Source organism: Lipotes vexillifer, unplaced genomic scaffold (assembly GCF_000442215.2).
Source record: "Lipotes vexillifer unplaced genomic scaffold, Lipotes_vexillifer_v1.1 scaffold495, whole genome shotgun sequence".
NCBI classification, from domain to species: Eukaryota; Metazoa; Chordata; class Mammalia; order Artiodactyla; family Lipotidae; genus Lipotes; species Lipotes vexillifer.
This window is the reverse complement of record NW_006770132.1, coordinates 1,777,919-1,793,655: the sequence shown is the minus strand read 5'-3', so window position 1 is coordinate 1,793,655 and position 15,737 is coordinate 1,777,919. Positions and strand designations below refer to the sequence as shown.

General features: G+C 45.0%; 1 protein-coding gene across 4 annotated transcripts in view; it reads left to right on the top strand.

Moving 5' to 3' along the window:
• The window catches only part of NTRK3 (neurotrophic receptor tyrosine kinase 3), a 378,302-nt gene that overhangs the window by 139,119 nt on the left and 223,446 nt on the right, over positions 1–15,737 (top strand). For all 4 annotated transcript variants that reach the window (XM_007446035.1, XM_007446034.1, XM_007446033.1 and 1 more), the window contains one exon: positions 463–565. In XM_007446035.1, coding sequence (XP_007446097.1) covers positions 463–565 — 103 coding nt within the window. The remainder of the gene's footprint in view (positions 1–462; positions 566–15,737) is intronic.

Below are 15,737 nucleotides of genomic sequence, written 5' to 3'. Positions count from 1 at the left end.
CCCCCCCCCCCCCCCGCCGCCGCTCTCAGAGCTTGAGGTTTCTCTGGGGAGAAAAGGAAAGGGGTCTTTTTAGAATCTCCTGGATAAGAATATTATGCAAAGAATGTCAATGTGAAGATGCAAGATTTGCTTGCTAATTAAAACCACAACGGAACAACAGACAGAAGCATCTCTGGGCTTCCTCCTGCATCTCTTAGGATGGTCCCCAGATGAGAGGGCTCAGAACACTGAATCATGGGACTTTCTGTAATCAATCTGGGTAATTTATTTTTTGATGTTCTTAGAGTCTCATAAATTACATCTTCTCAAGACTTTACTCAGTCTGAGAAGTTCTGAAGTTCACTGAAGTTCTGGGAGGGCTACAGTTGCTACTGTAATAGGATGTTCTCATCTGAGCATGCGTGTTACTTCATACTCCGGTTTTCTGTAACTGCTCGACTGTCTGTTTTTGGCTCCCAATAGGTATCCATAGCCGTTGGACTTGCTGCTTTTGCCTGTGTCCTGTTGGTGGTTCTCTTTATCATGATCAACAAGTATGGTCGACGGTCCAAATTTGGAATGAAGGGTAAGGTGGAATTTTCATTTGCGAGGGTCTCATGGGGGAAACATGGCACCTTTTGATCAAAAGATGCTGTTTTAATTTCTTTGCTCTCTGAGAGGGCTTCAGGGTGGTGGGCTTAAGTGGCCCTGGTAGAGACTCCCATCTACACGTTTATTATTGGTAGTGATGGATTGAAGGCAGTATCGGTGTGAGGACCAAACTGTGGACCACCTGGTTTTTCTGTAATGACTAAAAACATTGCTTCACTGGGCTGGTACAATGAGGATGATTTGGGAAAGAAGTTGGATTTGAGGGCAAATGAAGAGGACTTACATTTCTTTTTATTTTTGGTGGGTAAAAGGACTCTTTGTTTGAGTAACTTGGTTTTTCTCTTGTCTGCACCCATCCTTGGAGTTGTGATGAGAAGGTATTAGCAGAACTAAATGTAGGATGGTAGACTGTGGCATTGAAAGGTTGCCCATGCATGGTATCTCAGCACGTAGCTCTACACAGAATTCCAGAATGGATGCCAAGAACAACGTGGTTGCAAAATCTGCTGGCCAGTTTCCACGACACAGAGTACTCAACCCCATTACAGCTGGGGTGGAATGTGAGATGTGGCTCTCCACCAAGGCTTGGGGAAAGGGGACTGGCACAAAAGGGGTTAACATGGTGCATTAGCATCCGTCTGCCTGGTCCCGGGATGGATCTGACCAAATGGCTGGATATCAGTGCTTAAACAGAAACTTGAATTTCAAGATATACTCCCAGCTGCGGTTTCCATTTATGGCTGATGTTAATAGGAGATGGGTGGGGAGGGAGTATGAAGTGTTTGACAAGCCGTTGGGTTCCTGAGCTAGGATTCAGATTGGAGTCTTCTGGTGAGATTATGGGATCCAGAAAGATGAATTTCGATGACTTCTGCACACGAACTGGTATCTGTGGTTGGGGTCTTGACCTGGGGGCTCAGGAATTGAGGGGGAAAGCATGAATGAGATTCACAGGGATAGTGGTCCCCTGAACTTATATGTAAATGTTTAATTGCTTGTACTTGGTGGCAGGGGGCGGGGTTGGGAAGGAACTAATCCATAGCTTCTATTATGTTGTCAAAACAGTCTGTGACCACCCTACGAGTTTAGAACACTGATATATAGCAAGGGATAGCCATAGAGAACTAGAAAGGCAGAAATCATGGGGGAGGACTGTCTGGCTTCTCAGAAGCCTCCTGCCTCTTTCTGCTCTTGGTTAAGCTGAACAAGTCCCAGAAGAGCAAACCAGGTTGTCTTGAAGCATAGGAAATATTCTGACCAAGAGAAATATGTGTAAAGGCAAATTATAAAACTTCTCTATATATTAGAAGTTTGGCCTGAAGCTGGATGACTTAAACAAGAGGAGACCACGGTCAGCCACCTTGGCTGGAGAGGTTTTATCTACCAGTACCCCACGGGCCAAACAGGGCTTCGCAGGTTTGGAAGATCAGTGACCACCATGCAGGCTCTGAGCCTTCAGTCTTAGCATCATCCTTGGGCTCCTGGCTTTGAGGACCTGGCACTAGTACTTGTGCAAAATTTTCCTACCATGGGAGGAACTTGCCTAGCTCTTCCTCCCTCCACCTAAGGAAACAGCAGGGTCTTGACCAAAGGGAAAAGTGGGGCATTATTGCTCTCCCCCTGGAGAGGCACACCACCAGCTGAGACCCTGCAACAAGACTGGCACCACCATACGAGCAGATTTTTCCTCTTAATTGTCATCTGTTTTCTGGAAGAGCGTGTCCCCATGTCGGATGAATTAGGCAGCACCCAGGGTGGTGCTTTCCCCTCAGTTGTCCTTGGAGCCTCTCCCAACACCCACTCCCCTCTCCCGGGCTGAGCTGCCTTCACTGGCCCTGGTTGGGCCACAGGAACACATCCATAAGTTTGGAAGTGAAATATTCCTTAATTTAAAGTCAGGCGACCTGAAGAAGTTTGGCTAGAGTGAGAGGCAAGATGAGATGTTGTATCCAAGGCTGACCCTGTTTAGAATTAAGCCTGCATCTTTCTGATCTTTGTTATGCCTGATTGTATTTAGTTCTCATCTCAGGATGAAACAGCAAATGCCCCAGGCTGCATACACCCTTGATCTTTTATTAGCAGCGGGCCTCCCAGTCCAGAAAAAAGAGCAAAGTTGCGTGTACCAGAAGTCCCCCAAATCTGACTCAGGCAGACCTCCGTCTCTTCAGAGCCACCCGTTCCTCAGCTTTGAATTTTCAAATCTGGGTTAAAAATCTGTGATGCCACTTAATTGCTCTTTGTTTCCAGCAAAGTTACTTAACTTCTCACAGCCTCTATTCCCACAACTTCAAAATGATGGAATGATACCACCTCCCTCATTGCATTGCTCTGAGTGTTGAGATCTGTGTGTAATTGACATTTAAAAGGGTCCCTGTGGTTGTAGTTTTCTTCTTTCTTTGTGTATAAGCCTGTCCAAGCTTCTTTCATTGTCCTTCCAGGAAGGGCTGCCCTCCCAAGACTTAATCATGCCCTCTTTTGTCCCACACAATATTTAGTAGAAATCCTTTTCTTCTACCCTAATCCTGGGGCACTGTCATTATCTTGCTCACACATCATCTGTCCTGTTAGACCAGGAGTGACTTGTTGCAGAAACCCGCAGGCACTCAGCTGAGTATGCCTGAAACTTTGCACAGTCTTTGACAAATTGTTTCTGAACTTAGAAATGAATGACTTTAGTTTTACTCAGAAAACAAGCACAGCTTGTTAATCAGTAATGGGCTAGTTAGGGCTCATTTGGAAATCTGAGATGTCTGGGCAGTGGAGGTGGAGCGGAGATGATCTGGGAGACTCATAAATAATTCCCACCCTCTGAGGTGGAGGGCCTGGAACACAGTGTATGGATGAGGAGGGCCTGGAACACAGTGTATGGATGAGGAGGGCGTGGAACACAGTGTATGGATGAGGAGGACTTATTAAAATGAACTTCCTTCTGAGAAATAAAAAAAATATATAGAAAAATACGGACATTAGTATGACAAACACTCATATTCCTGTCACTTAGAATAAGCAGCTGTTACTGTTTTGTCTTCTGTTGCATCTAATGTTTTATTCCTATTACTGATAAAACTGAGATGGCTTTAACTGTCACCCTGGTCCCATTTCCGCCCATTTCCATAGGCAGTCATTAGCTTGAGTTCACTGTGCATCCATCAGTCCACTTGTTTTTGTCTCTCTCCCTGTATCTCTGTCTCTCCTTCTCTGCTGTCTCTGCACACCCACCCTTCGCGCCATGGCTCTCTCCCAGCTGACCCCATACCCTGCAGACTGCCAACTTAGCAACTGCCTCTACTCTATGGCGATCCTAGTGGCCAAGTCTGGTAACCAGCTCAATTTTATAGTTCTCCTTACATATATGTATATATATATGTTTTGTTCTGTTTGTTTTTTCCAAATCACAATTGCATTTATTCATAGACATCTAGAAAACAATCAAAAGTATATTTGTCTCTTATATACCTTATTAATAAATTTTATGTGGATGAGAGAGCTTGTGTCCCGAGAGTTTTAAACAGCATGATTAAAGACTGTAACACTCCCAAGAGTGGTCACAGATAGGTACAGGATGTGAAGAAACATATACATATATACATACACGTATATATGTCTACATATGTGAATACATTTACAAGATGCATTACTTTGTGTATGTTTTAATTTGTACACTTGTTTATACTCTAAACACCCTTCTGCATCTTCTTTATTTGCTTGTCATGTGTTAGAGATCTCTCCATGTTGGTACATATAGGAATTCCACTGGGGACCTATTTTATGGAAGTTGAATGTATTAACCAGAGTTTATAGAAATGAACTGAAAGTGCGTTGTCTCAGACACTTTTTTACTGTTATCAACTGCCATCTTGTTGATCGAAATTCCGGCCTGGGGAGAGGTCAGGATTCTGCCCTGTGGAGGGGTTAGGATTCGAGCTCATCTTTTCTTATAATCACAAAGGTTCTAAAATGGGGCTGAGTGTCCAGTGGGCTTTCTCTGAGCTGTGGATGAAGCCCCATGCTTTAGAGTGGCAGGATGATCCTGAAGTATTTGGTATGGTGTGGGCACTGACCAGTCAGAGCACATACTACCCTCCTGCTGGAGCCGGCACCCGGGGGCTCCCTGCTGTGCCGGGTGTTAACTCATAATCCCGCTGGATCACAGGGTGGTTGAGTGGCGGGTGGTCGGGAGGTTCAGGGCAGGGGTCATTTACTGGGAGGGACAGAAATATATCAAAATATGTCAGTATCTTAACTAATTATATTGTGCCAGTGCATCCTGGGCCTGGAAGTGACATGACTTAGAATTTATTCCATGCTCATCCTCATATAATATTTTAAAATTAGATGTTGAAAGATCGTGACAGTGATGTAGCTGGGCCCTGCGGTGTCATTATTTAGAGATGAGAAACTGAGGCGTAGGAAGCCCAAGAAAGGAGGTGACCTTCTCTGGTTTTCAGTCTGGTTAAGCTGAGTTGGTTCTAGAATGGACCTTCTACCTTGCATTCTCAGTCACTTCTCATGGCAACTATCGATAGAATGACCTAACTCCTTGGTCTTGGCTGCCCCACCATAAACATCCACAGTGCATCTGCCATCTTTATTTCACGTGGTTGTTAGAACAATAACCAGGTAGAAGATGCTAGTGTGTCTTTAAATACTTAAACATGTCCTATAGTTTTCATATAAGGTGACTATCATTATTATTTAATGGAGAAAGAAGCAAACGTGTGGGGGTTTTGCAGGCTGTAAAAAGGGCATACATTATTTGGTCTCTCTTGTCTGACTACCTCTTAAGCATCTTTATATACGTCTAGATCAGAGATACTGTGGGAGTGAACTTCATACTTCTTGGCTCCCTCTTACTGTCACAGAGGAAACAGAATAATGGTTTATTAGAGTTGAAACAGACCTTAGACTTATTAGGCTAATGTCCCCATTGTACAGGTAAGGAAACAGACGCAGAGAAATGAAATGGCATGCCAAAATGCACGGCTAGCTAGAGCAATGCTGGCCTGCTTTCCCACCTGCGTGCTGTATGCAGAGAGCCTGGGAATGTCTGGGAAAGGAAGACGGATTGTGAATAAATCAGGTCTGCTCTTCCAATACTTTATCTAATTATCTTTGAATGCTGTCCTGCTTCAAAGGGGCTTTCAAACATGTCTCTTATTAATCCTCTTTTCTCAAGCTGGGACACACTTGGCCTGGGGAAAAGGTGGGAGCTGATGGAGGAGTCTTGCTTCCCAGGCTTAGAGGACTTCCTTTGTCTTTTTCTGGACATGTTGGGGACTGCATGGCAAGGCAGCAGAAGCCGGAAGGCTGGGAAGGACAGGAGTCTAGAAAGGCTGGTTGGGCTTCAGGTAATACCTTAGGTGCTTCATCTGCTTGCCGTCCATCCTAATGGTTGGACGTGTGCTGGTGCCCCTGATGGGCACTCCGGGATTGTTCCATTGTGAATTAGCATCAGCTAATAGGTACTTAAAGTGGTTCCCTATTTGATTATGATTGGGGGTCATTAACATTTTTTATCCCATAAACAGATGGTAACTTCTCTCCAAGTGGACTGTCAGAGTCAGATTTGGAGGGACTGATTGGTTCCTGCCAAAAGATCTTGGGGGTGACTGCCTGCGTTGAATGGCCCTGTTATCCCTCTGGTTTAACTGCTCAGTTAACTGGAATGATTAGACTTGGAAAGGAGTCATTTCTGCCCACTCTCCTAACCTTGGAACATTGGACTGAGAAGGGTTTCTTCCAGCTGGATGGAGGTAGGGCTGGGATCCTGGCCTCCTAATGTTTGATGCTCTAACTGGCATTTCTTCTTCAGCTGGGATAGAGGGTTCCTGTATCCATAGCCGTGAGCACAGAGCCAGGGAATTGATACAATGAGTGTGGGGTAGAAACAGAGAATTCTGAGACTACTGAAAGGTGACCTTGACCCTGGATGAGGTCACCATTAGTGCCACTGATAAGGCAGCTTTTTTTGCCCTGAGAAACACACTTATCTGGCCTTGATTTAATGGGGCGTCAGAAGCCAAGAGCAAGGCAGAAGTGAAACTGAATGGAGGACTTGGGTTTCCTGACTTCCTGAAATAAGTCTGTTTTTCCTTCTTGCTTGTTTTTCTTTCTTGACTTCCTCTGCTGTTTCCTCCTCTGAACTGAGGTACACAAGTGAGGAAGGTTACCCCTCGCCTTGGCAATGACCCTGTGCTTGGGATTCCTGGTGGAAGATGCCTCTTTGAACATAATTTTGAGACTGCTGTTATCCTCAGGCCCTTGGATTCTCCTAACAAAAGTTTCCATGCCCCTTCCCTCTTTTCAGACTCCTTGAGAGACCCTCCAAGCCCAAGGAACACTCCTAGCATTTGTTTAGGTCTAAATAAAATAGGTTAGGTGTGTGGCCAATCCACAGGCAGGACATAAAGTAATCAAAGCCAGGAGCCTTCTGCTTCTCTTCTTCTGCTTTGGACTTCATTTCAAATTTCTGGTTGCAGATGCAGTCGCATCCCGCTTGGTGACAGAGTTCTAGAATGCAGTGCCCAGAGGGTTGAGAAAGCTGGAAGGCAATGTGCGTTTTTCTGGCATGCCTTTGCTGCTCTGTCTTTGTGGGATCTTTGCAGGTGTGCAGTGAATGGTCCTGGAAGTTCCTGCACTGTCACCGATGGTTGTGTTAAGGCTGCCCTGCTCTGTTCCTCTCTCTCAGGGCACCAGGGAACCAGCTGTTCTCCAACACTTACTCTTCTATTTGAAGAGAAATCCCTGGAAATAGAGTCTGATACGAAATATTTCTCCTCTGTGGCTACCTGCTTGTGGGCTGTTCCTGGCAGGCCCCTGCCGCCTGTACAGCAGGGCCAAAGGTGGCCAATATGCTGGCTCCATAGCCAAAGCCAGTGCCTCTGATTCATTTGATTTTGGCAACAGGACAGTTTTTACTAATTCCTGCCATTGCAACAGGTTCCCACAGGGTTAACAGCCCTTTGATACCTCTGGTTAGAAGTTCTCAGCCTCTCGTCCCCCACTTTACATGTGACAGAAGACTACCAGTCACATGCCTTATACACTCCTGCAGGTGTAACCAGGCTTTTGGACAAATGCTGGCCCTTGCTGTAGCTTCACACCTAAGAAAAATACATCCGCATAGGAGTTAGCTTTTTTTTTTTTTTTTTTCTGTATGCGGGCCTCTCACTGTCATGGCCTCTCCCGTTGTGGAGCACAGGCTCCGAATGCGCAGGCTCAGCGGCCATGGCTCACGGGCCCAGCCGCTCCGCGGCATGCGGGATCCTCCCGGACCGGGGCACAAACCCGCCTCCCCTGCATCGGCAGGCGGACTCTCAACCACTGCGCCACCAGGGAAGCCCGGAGTTAGCATTTTTAAAACTAGGAATAAAATCAAATCCATACTAATTTTTATTCTTAAGCAATTCACAAACTTTAGTATTTTATTATTCATCCAAAGTCCTGGTGACACACTTCCTCACTGACCCAGAAATCTGACTGTATCCTGGCACCAGGATGGAAAACTAAGAGGGGAAGCGGCTGCCGGTCTTGACTTTCTCGCAATGTTCTTGGCCCGATGTGGTTTGCACCCCTGCGCAGTCAAGTTGCAGAAACAGCTCCAACAGAATCTCCTGTCTTCTTACGGCACATTCTTTCCATCTCTGTATCTTCTCCTGTGGGTCCTGGGGGCTTTCACTTGCCCAGAGGAGGAAGGACCATGGGCTTCGGTTAATGAGAAGCTTCCACATGGCTGCAGCGCCCAAGCCCTGGGTTCACACAGCCCATTCTCCCCTGAACTCTGCAGAGGCGTTTGGATGTCCAAAGAGTGGCCCTCGGAACCACAGGCAGCAAGCAGAGATCAAAACAACTGCTGATGGGGAAACACGATTTTGGACTCGGGAAGAAAAACCACACACTGAAAACGTCAAACAAGCAAACTGCTGCAAATCCCTGGCCCCAGCTACTCCTCACCCCGTTGCCCTTTGTGCTGTGCATTCATCGTGGGGGATGAGCTGGATGGGGTGGGGAAGGAGCGTGCTGCAGGAGGAGAAAGGCGAGCCTGCATCCGGCTGGGGCTCAGCCACCAGTGGTGTCTGCCACCGCCCCTGGCCCCAGAGCATCCCGAGGAAAGAGAAGAGTTTCCGGTTGGTCTATTCCTGGCTCTTTCTCTTAGAGGGTTAGTGACACCCTCTCTTCCTCCCTTCCCTGATACCCCTGTATGTTTAGTTTGGAGAGAGATTCACCAAGTCACTCTGGTACACACCGCTTTATTCTTTTCTCTTGTATTAATTCTTCTGCCACAAGCCAGAGAGGGATTTGCTGGCATCCTTACACTGGTCTCCAAACCAGCTTCCTTCCTGACAGGTCCGGCTACCTAATTTATGGGACCCAGTGCAAAATCTTCCTAAAGCACTAGAATTGCAGGACAGCTACAGCAGAGACTTATACCCCAATCATGGGGCTCTTCTGAGCATGGAGTCAGAGTCAGGCCTGTGAAGCCAGCTCTGCTCCCTGAATACACATTCCAACGTGGTTTCAAGCCCTAGCGCCTTCAGTTTTTTCCTGAATGGTGAGGAGGGAAACCGATATTTCTATGCTTCCTGTTCAGAGAGGAGCTGGGATTTGGGGTAAAGATAAGAGTATCAGCTGATTTTTCACTTCTCATCATAGCAAGGAAAGAGAATAGGGGGCATTGGGCATTTATTGAGTACCTACTATGTGCCAGACACATATAGGCACATGTAGACATATAACGTCTAATATACCTTATAATATTTAGTCCTGATGAGTGGCTGTTCTCCACATTGTAAAGGCAATAAAGCTGCTCAGAGTGGTTAAATTGCCCCATGTCATGTGGCTGGTGAGCAAGAAAACCAGGTTTTAAATGAGGTCACTCCGAATCAATGGTTCTCAATCTTCACCGAACATTCCAATCACTTGGTCAAATTGTATGACTCCCTCGGCCCAGGCGGCACCCCAGACTGATTAAATCTGATTCTAGAGGCGAAACTCAGGCATGGGCATGCTTTTTTCAACACCTCGGGTGATTTCAGTTGTGCAGCCAAGGTTGAGAACCAGCGGTGTAAGGCCAAGATGCAGCTGCACATTTAATTAGTTGCCCAGGTCATGTATGCAGTCTGCAGACCAGTGTATCTGGTCACCTTGGGACTGTGTGAAATGTGTAGATGCCTGGGATCACTCCACACCCACTGGGTCAGACCTGGGGTGAAGTGGGGGAGATTTTTGATGCTCACTAAAGTTTAGGAACCACTGCACTGAATCCTGGGGGATGCTGGGGATCTTATGAAAACGCAGATTCTGGGGAAGGGCTGAGAGTCAGTGTTTCTAACCAGTTTCCAGAGGATGCTGCTCCGGGGCGCACAGTTCAGGGAACAAAGGACGAAGTGAAAACCTCAGGCCTGTGACCTGGGGACTTAGGTCACATCTCTGTGTTCCATTTCTTCCTGTGCATCATTAGCAAAATCAGCCGGCCTCACCCCCTTGACTCTGCTAGTTGGAATAATATGACTATACGATTACAAAATAGAACCACGACTTCTAAGGCAATTTTAGTTCTACCCTCTTTGGGTAAATAAGCCTTGCTTCTTTCCTAAAGCAGTTCTGCAGTGGCTTCCTCGGTTCATACCGAACTGCCACCTCCTTCCACACAAGGGCACTTGTAAGGCCTGCTGCCTCTGTTGATCTTAGCACAAGCGTGAGGTCCATCAACACAAGGGCTGGAGGCAGAGCCCCAGGGAGGCCAGCAGTCAGTGGGCGGGCAGCATTCCCAGCCCAGAGTCCCTTGTGTGGCTGGGCAGGCATTCCTCTCCTCTTCTAGAAACTTCCACGTCCCGTTTCCTCTTCCTCCCATAGCTGATCTTGGAGGTAATGTTGGGAGCTACAGGAAATGGGAGCAGCTTGGGCTGGCAGGCCCTGAAGTGGATCAGGGCGTGTTGTTTGGTGGAGGAAGCCTAGTGGGTTAAGTCAGTGGTGGCCCAGGGCACCTGCCAGCCTCAGAGGCACTGCTCTTGGTGGCTGGAATTTTGTTCTCCTCAGTCCTGCCGCTCCAGTGGTATTTACATTGGACACCTGCCCTGCCCTCCCAATTGACTGTGGAATAAGAACTGCATAGTTGGCCAAAGACTGGAACGGTTTCCTTAGCAGTCCCAGCAATGCCGAGCCTCCCTACCTGACGGGGATCTTGAGTTCAGAGGCGGCTCTGTGCTGTAAGAGCGATGCACACCTGTTCCCAGGTGGGGGAGAAGAATGCCAGCGTCGGTCTGTCTGCCAGCAGGTCTGACATGAAGCCCCGAGGGGGGTGCCCAGGTAGTTCCAGGAACTACCTTTCCAAGTGAATCCTTCCAAATCAGTTGAGTTCAGTGGGTTGGCCTTGGGCCAGTGGAGGGGTGCCAGGGGGCACCCCCATTGTTGGCTTAGTCTTTAAGAAAAGCAGGCAGGATTTGAGTGCTGTTATTGGCCATGATGTGCGGAAATGGCTCCAAATTGTCCCAGCCACTGCCTGGGCTTGCTTTGCAGGGTTGGAGGTGGGGGGGCGTCTGGGGGACACGCCGGCCTGATTGGGCTGTGTTTGGAGCTGGAGGCCTTCTGAAGAGAAGCACTGTCAGAAATGAGGGGCCCTCTGAGCGAAAGGGAAAATGGACATTCACGTTTGCTGTTGCTAAGTGTGTGGACAGAGCCTGCCTTTCTGGAAAGTGGTTTGTCAAATTTTATTAAAAGGCTAAAATCAGAGGAAGCCCATGTCCCAGAAACTCCACTTCTGAGAATTTAACCTCAGGTAGTGATCACCAACAGCTGCCCGTATTGATGTGTGTGGACGTTTATCCCACTGTGACTTATACAGTCAACTCGATCAACTAAGAATTGCTTAAATATAATAAATGGTTAGTTGAGCACACTGTGGTTCATACAAATGATGTAATTTCAATGAAGACATTAAAAATGACAATTTGGGGGGACTTCCCTGACAGTCCAGTGGTTAAGACCCTGAGCTTCCCATGCAGGGGGTGTGGGTTCCATCCCTGGTCGGGGAACCCAGATCCCACATGTCGCCCAGCCAAAAAATGAAAAAAGAAAAGAAAAAGAAAAAGAAATGACATTTTTTAAAAGCAAATTTTTATTATTTCTGTAAGGATATACATGCAAATAGTAAGAAAGCCCAATAATGTAAAAGATAATGGAGTAAAAGTTACTCTCAATCTGCCTAATTTCCTGCTTCTGAGATAATAACTATTTAGAGGTTCTGTGTATCCTTGCCGAGATAGTGCTATACAAGGAGAGATGTTTCCCATTGCCTTTATACAAATGCCAGCTTGTATTCACATTGTTCTGGACCACATTATTTTTGGTAACTATCTTTGAGATTATTTCATATTAGTTCATAGAGATCTACTGCATTCTTTTTTTCTCTTTTTTCCAGCTTTATTGAGATATATCTGACACACAACAATGTGTAAGTTTAAGGTGTACAGTGTGATGATTTCATACATGTATGTATTTACTGCATTCTTTTTTTAACAGTTGAATATCAAGAGTGATATTTGAGAGCAATATTTATTGACATGTGAAAGTGTTCATATGTATACATATTTTTAAATCGGGGTATAGTTGCTTCACTAATGTTGTGTTAGTTTCTGCTGTACAACAAAGTGAATCAGCTATATGTATACATATATCCCCTCCCTCTTGGACCTCCCTCCCACCCCCCCCCCCCCATCCCACCCATAGAGGTCACCACAGAGCACCGAGCTGAGCTCTCTGAGCTATACAGCAGGTTTCCACTAGCTATCTGTTTTACACATGGGATTGTTAATACCAATCTCCCAATTCATTCCACCCCTCTTCTCTCCCCACCGTGTCCACACATTCGTTCTCTATGTCTGTGTCTTTATTCCTGTCCTGCAAATAGGTTCACCTCTACCATTTTTCTAGATTCCACATATATGCGTTAATACACGATATTTGTTTTTCTCTTTCTGACTTACTTCACTCTGTATGACAGACTCCAGGTCCATCCACGTTTCTACAAATGACCCAGTTTTGTTCCTTTTTATGGCTGAGTTATATTCCATTGTATATATGTGCCACATCGTCTTTATCCAGTCATCGGTTGATGAACATTTAGGTGGCTTCCATGTCCTGGCTATTATAAATAGTGCTGCAGTGAATATTGGGGTGCATGTGTCTTTTTGAATCATGGTTTTCTCAGGGTATACGCCCAGTAGTGGGATTGCTGGGTCACATGGTAGTTCTATTTTTAGTTTTTTAAGGAACGTCCTTAGTGTTCTCCATAGTGGCTGTATCAATTTACATTCTCACCAACAGTGTAGGAGGGTTTCCTTCCCTCCACACTCTCTCCAGCATTTATTGTTTGTAGATTTTTTTCATGATGGCCATTCTGACTGGTGTGAGATGATACCTCATTGTAGTTTTGATCTGCATTTCTCTAATAATTAGTGATGTTAAGCATGTTTTCGTGTGCCTCTTGGCCATCTGTATGTCTTCTATGGAGAAATGTCTATTTAGGTCTTCTGCCCACTTTTTGACTCGGTTGTATGTCTTTTTGATATTGAGCTGCATGAGCTGTTTGTATATTTTGGAGATTAATCCCTTGCCAGTTGCTTTGTTTGCAAATATTTTCTCCCATTCTGAGGGTTATCTTTCCGACTCGTTTATGGTTTTCTTTGCTGTGCAAAAGCTTTTAAGTTTAATTAGGTCCCATTTGTTTATTTTTGTTTTTATTTTTATTACCTTGGAGGTGGGTCAGAAAACATGTTGCTGTGATTTATGTCATAGAGTGTTCTTCCTATGTTTGCCTCTAAGAGTTTTATAGTGTCTGGTCTTACATTTAGGTCTTTACTCCATTTTGAGTTTATTTTTGTGTATGGTGTTAGGGAGTGTTCTGATTTCATTATTTTACATGTAGCTCTCCTGTTTTCCCAGCACCACTTGTTGAAGAGACTGTCTTTTCTCTATTGTATATTCTTGCCTCCTTTGTCACAGATGAGGTGAGCATAGGTGTGTGGGTTTATCTCTGGGCTTTCTATTCTGTTCCATTGATCTATATTTCTGTTTTCGTGCCAGTACCATACTGTCTTGATGACTATAGCTTTGTAGTATTGTCTGAAGTTAGGGAGCCTGATTCCTCCAGCTCTGTTTTTCTTCTCAAGATTGCTTTGGCTGTTCGGGGTCCTTTGTGTTTCCATACAAATCGTGAAATTTTTTTGTTCCAGTTCTCTGAAAAATGCCATTGGTAATTTGATAGGGATTGCATTGAATCTTTAGATTGCTTTGGGTGGTGTAGTCATTTTCACAGTATTGATTCTTTCAGTCCAAGAACATGGTATATCTCTCCATCTGTTTGTGTCATCTTTGGTTTCTTTCATCAGTGTCTTATAGTTTTCTGAGTACAGGTCTTTTGCCTCCTTAGGTAGGTTTATTCCTAGGTATTTTATTCTTTTTGTTGCAGTGGTGAATGGGATTGTTTCCTTAATTTCTTTTTCTGATCTTTCATTGTTAGTGTATAGGAATGCAAGAGATTTCTGTGCATTAATTTTGTATCCTGCAACTTTACCAAATTCATTGGTTAGCTCTAGTAGTTTTCTGGTGGCATCTTTAGGATTTTCTATGTATAGTATCATGTCATCTGCAAACAGTGACAGTTTTACTTCTTCTTTTCCAATTTGGATTCCTTTTATTTCTTTTCTTCTCTGCCGTGGCTGGGACTTCGAAAACTATGTTGAATAATAGTGGTAAGAGTGGACATCCTTGTCTTATTCCTGATCTTAGAGGAAATGCTTTCAGTTTATCGAAATATTAATGTATTTTCCAGTGAGTAAAGACTGCAAACAGTTGCCCATTTGTTTTTCTTGTAAAATAAAGAGAAAATATTTTCATATATATACCTGGGAAGAGTACTGGGATCATATAGACTGATAGGTCAGAATATAAATGGTAGTTATCCTTGGATAGTTGGATTATGAAAGCTTTTTTTATTTCATCCTCAGTGACTTTTGTTTTCTTTGTCTTTCAAGTTTTCTGCATTGAACTTTAAAACAAAGCAGGCAGCTGCTGGAGAAAGGGGGCACAGGCTGCATGCACCTCCTTACTAGATGCAGAGTGCTGACTTTCTCCCCACCTAGGCTCCATCTGCCCCTTCATGGGGACAACCGGGGCTCTGGTGTCATTTAGCATTGATGATTGCACAGACCAGGGTTCCTTCCAATATGTCCTTGGGCCACTTGCATCAGAATCATTGATGGTGGTGGGGGCTGATTAAAATGCAGGTTCCTGGGCCACATCTCCTGAATCCAGTGCTCTGGTGGTAGGCCCTGGGAATCGGTATTCTTAAAAAACACCCTGGGTGATTGTAATGCTCATTAATGTTTGAGAAACTTCAGTGTAATTAGAAATTGGCAAACTTTTCGTTAAGAAGCCGGATAGTAAGTATTTTAGGCCTTGCTGGCCATATGGTTTCTGCTGTAATCACTCATGTCGGCTGTTGTAGACACTTTGTAAATAAATTGGTCTGGCTGTGTTACAATAAAACTTTATTTACAAAAATAGGTAACAGACTGGATTTGGCCTGTGGGCCATAGCTTCAGATCCCTGGTGTAGACTGACCTAGTACCCTGAAAAATTAATCAGAAGATGGAGGAGCCTGCCAAGAACTCTTTATATTTGAAGAAGCAGGTCATATTATAAATAGGGACCATTAATAGAATGCTTATTATATGCCAAACACTTTTTCAGACACATGCTAAACCTTAAGACAGTGCTGCACAGTAGCTATTATCGGTATTATCCTGGCAAGGCAATTGAAAGAATAAGGAAGAATAAGAATTGAAAGAAAGTGATTAGCCCAAGGGCACGTGATCAGTGATGGCAGGTCTGCAAAGTTGAGGAGGAAAGTTGTAACGCTACGGTCCTATTTCTCTCTAGCCTTTGGGAAAGAATGTTTTCAAAATTTGTTCTCAGGGCTTCAGATGTCCCCAAGTCCCTCTAAGTTTTCAAGCTAAGGAAGAATAGTTACAGCTCTGTACTTCGTGGTAGTACAAGTCCTGGGATCACTCTGCACCTCACAGATGCCTCAGTAGAGTGGGGTCCTGAGAAGTCTTGGGATCTGCCAGGTTCTGTGGGCATCAGGA